The following is a 5,224-nucleotide window of genomic DNA, read 5'->3' as shown; positions in this document are numbered from 1 at the left end:
AGCCCCAAACTTCCCAAAACCTCTCCCACACCTTTTTTCTCAATTTTCGGCATTTTCTGGACGAAAATACCATTTACGGTAGTCTTTCTATCGTAATGCATTGCGACCATTACGGTAATTAAAATACGGATTAAATAGAGATAGAATTATGGTACTAGAAGTACTGTAATAACATAAACATCTATTACGGTACTTTAATTACCTTAATATTGCCCAACTCAACACGAAAGATTTTTTACTCTCTCGAGCCTATTATTTATTTACTCTCTCAATAAAAATCTACGCTAGCTATAATTTTTCAAATCTTAAATTTTTAGGAAATAATATCTACTTAATTTTTATGTGGTTATCAAAATTTTAGAACTAAAACACGCTTAAATAGATGTTTTTGAACGAGGGAGTAGATCCACATCGTGCTCCCATGGGAACATAGATTTTTTTAAAAGAGTAGCTCTGATATTAGCTTTGGTTTGAAGCTTTTAAAGTATTATAGAAGCTTTTGAAGTATTATAATACTTTAAAAGCTTCAAACCAAAACTAATATGCTACTATTTTAAAAAAATCTATGTTCCCATGGGAGCACGATGTGGATCTACTCCATCGCTCAAAAGCACCTATTTAAGTGTGTTTTAGTTCTAAAATTTTGAGAAACATATAAAAATTAAGTAGATATTATATCTTGAAAATTTGAAATTTGAAAAATTACAGCTAGCGTGGATTTTATCGAGGGAGTAAATAAATAGTAGGCTCGAGAGAGTAAAAAATCTTTCGTGTTGAGTTGGGTAATATTATTGTACTTAAATTACCGTAATATTACTTTAAACTATTACGGTATTTTAATTACCGTAATACTCTATGTTATTACTAATAGATGTTTATGTTGGTATTTTAATTACCGTAATGGTTGCAATGCATTGCTACAGAAAGACTACCGTAAAATGTATTTTTGTCCAAAAATTATTGAAAATTGAGAAAAAAGGTGTGTACGAGGTTTTGGAAAGTTGGGTTTTTTTTTTTACAACTTTCTTGAGCTTAAGGTACATTAACGATAATTTCCTTAAATATATTATCTTTCGTAGGCTATAGATTAAAGGAGAAAAACCCATTGCCTATCCTTGGTTTTCAATAACCAAAACCATCATTTATTTTAATCGAATAACGCTGGTAACTCCAAAAATAAAACAAAATAAACAGAATTACATAGCAAATCAATCTCTTCTATTAGAAAATTCCTCAAAGTACTAACTCATGAGCAGATTGTCCGAAAAAAGGATCTTGCATATGTAGAAATGCTGGCCTCTTAATAAATCTATTTTTAAGATGGATTTTAGGACTTTAATTTTTAAAGACACATAATCTCTAGCATGAAGATCATGAATATAAAAAATAAATTAATTTTAAAATTAAAAATAACAATTTTAATAAAAAAACATTTGAACTGTTAATTTTTATTATTTTTTAGATAGAACACCTATTTGCATCCATAAGATAGATACTTTATACTTTTTAGTAAAGATATGTAAAAATACGGTCCAGCCGGCATGAAACAATTTTCTTAAAAAAAAAAAAAAAACATTATAAGCCGACGTGAATTCACCAAATCTTCTATTTCTCATTCATAAATAGAAAGAAATCACAAGGGATCCCATAAAAACCTGACATTTCCTTTCAGATGGACCGCAATAAAGAGGCAATAAGCAATCCAAGACCAAACCAGGTTCACAAAACCTCTGCAAGTCCATCAACGAAACAAAAACAGTAAAAAATCCTGCCTTTTCAATCCTGCCCATATCTCCACCAACCCATCTAAAAAACCCAACCCAGAAATGGAAAAGCAACACCAACCCATCTAAAAAACCCAACCCAGAAATGGAAAAGCAACAACTCATTGAATCTTAGGAAAAACCAGATTCTCGCTTCAAGTTCACAGCAATCGATACCGAGATGTTGGTTTCTCCACCGACTCGCAGAGTGAGAGAGATTTGCAGAGAGGATCGAGCTTTAGAGCTTCACAGGGTGCTCCAGCTCTCTTTGATTTAGGCCTCGCAAGAGAGACCTGTAGAGAAGAGCGAGCTTTAGGTCAGAGAGCCACCGGCTATAACCAGTGGCTTTACCGGCTGGGGCGGTGGCATTCTTACAAAGCCGCGGGACCCACTCGTCCGGCCATTACACCTCAATAATACGAAAAGAGCGAAAGAACCAGAATCGATAAAGGGTGAAGAGAGAGAAAAGGTGAATCTAGTGAGAGAGTGGAAACCAGGGAAGGGCGTGAAGAGAATAACGGAGAATCTAGAGAGAGAAAGAGGTTGAAATTCTTCAGAGCTCAAAAGGGGTTTTTAGAGAGAGAGGGGTACAGGAGCGGAATTTCAGTTCAAAGGAGTACTTTAAGACTTTAGAGAAAAGGGATTTTTAGAAATAAAAGAGGGAAAAAGTTACATAGGGTTTTGTGTGAGAGAGAGAGAGAGAGAGAGAGGAAGAAGGGGGAGAGGAAGCAACAGTGAAAGGTTTTCCGGCATTCATGTCGCCGGAAAAATGGGCAGGAACCCTCCTCCTACTGCTCATCATTTCATTTTCCGGCGTTTCAGGTAAAGAAAATAGAAAAATAATCCCCTACTTACCCTGCCTGAAATTGTTTATGCCATTTTTTTTTTTTGGGGTTTTCACCTTTTGGTTTTAGGGATTCTATTCTTTTTGCGGGACTTTTAACAGGTCGATTTTGCCATGAGTTTCTTATCCTTCTTGTTCAGGTGGATTTGTGGGTGTAAACATAGGAATGGACCTCTCTTCCTCTCCATCGGCGGAGGACATCGCCGCCCTTCTCCGGTCGGAGGGAGTGACCCATGTTCGCCTGTTCGATGCTGATCGCAAGCTCCTCGCCGCCCTTGCTGGCACTGGTATCCAAGTCACTGTGGGGATCCCCAATACTGAACTCCTCCGCATAGGGCAGTCCCCCTCCGCTGCCGCCGCCTGGGTGAACCTCAACGTGGCTGCACAGCTTCCGGACACCAACATCACGGCCATTGCAGTCGGCAGCGAGGTCCTTACCTCCCTCCCGAACGCCGCCCTCATCCTCGTCCCTGCCCTGACCAACATCCATGCCGCCCTGGTCGCCTCTGCCCTCGACTCCCAAATAAAAGTCTCGTCCCCTCAAGCAATGGACATCGTCGTCCAGTTCTTCCCCCCTTCCACGGCCTCCTTCAACCGCTCAATCCTTCCCGTGCTGTCCCTGCTCTTGAACTTCTTGGAGAAGACAGAAGCCCCATTCATGCTCAATGCGTACCCTTACTATGCATATTCCGACGCCAAGGGCATCTACCCGCTTGAATTCGCCCTCTTTCGGGACCTTCCTCCAGCCCAGCGGATTGTTGACCCCAACTCCGACCTCCCATATGACAACCTGCTCGACGCGATGATCGATGCCGTCTACCACTCCATGGAGGCTCTCAATCACACCCACACTCCCATTATCTTAACAGAGTCGGGCTGGCCTCACGGCGGGGACTCCAGTGAGCTCGATGCCACACCGGGCAATGCCATTATCTACAATACCAACTTGATCAACCATGTGCGTGGGGGCGGGGGCACACCTGGACGTCCAGAATCTGAAGTGAGTGTTTTTGTATACGAAATGTTCGATGAGGACCTGAGGCCAGGGCCTATGTCCGAGAAGAGCTTGGGTGTGATTTACCCGAATTTGACAGCAATTTACCCTTTGCAATTGGGCAGTGGAGGGGCATTGGCAGCGAATCCCTCCTCTGCTTTGGGGGTGAGCGGCCTTTATTGTGTAGCGACGCCGGGGGCGGATGCCCTGGCGCTGAAGACCGGACTAGATTGGGCGTGTGGGCCGGGGCTGGCAAACTGCACTGCCTTACAGGAAGGACAGCCCTGCTACAATCCGAACACCTTGGAGAACCATGCTTCTTATGCCTACAACGATTATTACCAGAGGTCGTCCAGCTCAGGGGGGACCTGCAACTTTAATGGCACTGCCACCACCACCTCCATTGATCCCAGTAAGGATTCATCCATTTATGCTTGCTCGATGCTTTTTTCTTTCTCTCTGTATATGTTATTGGAATTTCTTCGCTGATTCTTGATGGAATTTCTTCTGGTTAATGTTATTGTAGGTTATGGAACGTGTGTTTTTACCGGAAGGTGAGTCCTTTTTCTTGCTACTTTGATTCAAAGTTGGAATGTTTTTTTTTTCTTCATGAACTTTTAGTCTAGTTAATGGCACACCCTCACAACCATCCAATTTACATTACCACGCAGAAAAATAATTTATTTACTTTGGGTCTAAAGAGGTGGGGTTGGGTTTTGCAGTTCAAAATCGAGTGGCGGAGGCGGAAGCAGCGGGGGTGGCGTTTTGGGGCCTACCACTAGCCCGGGCGGGCTGAGCAACGGGTCTCCTCCCAGAATTAGGGTTTCAAGGAGCGCGTTTCTTGTAACGTTTTTCCTTGCCCTGTTCCACCACTGCTACTGAAGAGGCACTCATCCATTATTAGTGGGAGAGAGAGAGAGGAAGAGGGGCAAAATTTTGGCAAAAGGTATCATAGTAAGTAATAGGGTTTAATGTGTATGTAGTATTGGTCTTAGTCGATATGTTAAATGTACGTTGAAAATTCATGTATGCAATAAGATTTAGGTGGGGATTTCAATCACCAGATTTGGATAATTGGTGTGGGTGTCCGACCATTAATGTTTATAGTAGTGTTGGGAAGACATTGAGGAGTGTGCCTAGCTGGACCCTCAACCTTTGAGGCCCGGCGTTGGCTGGGCCTGTTCTTGTTCTTAGTTTTTTAGGACCGGGTCGACCCCCTAAGTGTGCCGAAAGGCTGCTTGGTTTGCTGAGGAGATTTATGGCGTATGTTTGTTTTGGGGAAAGGAATTCTACGAGGAAGTGGTAGGCCTGTAGCAGTTGAATCTTACCCTTTCCTTAATGCTTGTCTATACCTATTTAGGCATGAAAGTGCTTTCTCTCTCTCTCTCTCTCTCTCGTGATAAAATGCTTTTTAGAAACAAAAATATTCTAGTATTCACTAACAGTGAAAAGGGTGAAAGTCGGAACTTAATTTTACTCGTGACACTAAGTAGTTGTCGATACGGAACTCCACGCGCCAGTTTTCGGTCAAAACTCGTGCCACTTTGTACAGCTTGAACCCATTATAAGTATTGTGAAGATTGATTGATGGTTTAACAAAAAGGTAAATTGTTTCACGCGGCC

General features: G+C 41.9%; 1 protein-coding gene across 1 annotated transcript; it reads left to right on the top strand.

Moving 5' to 3' along the window:
- Window positions 1-2,411: 2,411 nt before the first annotated feature.
- On the top strand, window positions 2,412-4,661 carry LOC18448874 (O-Glycosyl hydrolases family 17 protein). The gene is made up of 4 exons (XM_006858929.4): window positions 2,412-2,585; window positions 2,748-4,013; window positions 4,128-4,155; window positions 4,324-4,661. Exons 1-4 carry the CDS (start codon window positions 2,519-2,521, stop codon window positions 4,481-4,483), a joined length of 1,521 nt encoding a protein of 506 aa, XP_006858991.1. The 5' UTR covers window positions 2,412-2,518; the 3' UTR covers window positions 4,484-4,661.
- The last annotated feature ends 563 nt before the right edge of the window (window positions 4,662-5,224 follow it).

The sequence above is a fragment of the Amborella trichopoda genome, chromosome 3 (assembly GCF_054954075.1).
Source record: "Amborella trichopoda isolate Santa Cruz 75 chromosome 3, AtrichopodaSantaCruz75HAP2 v2.0, whole genome shotgun sequence".
Lineage (NCBI taxonomy): Eukaryota > Viridiplantae > Streptophyta > Magnoliopsida > Amborellales > Amborellaceae > Amborella > Amborella trichopoda.
The sequence above is the reverse complement of the archived record's forward strand: the minus strand, read 5'-3'. Positions and strand labels throughout refer to the sequence as shown.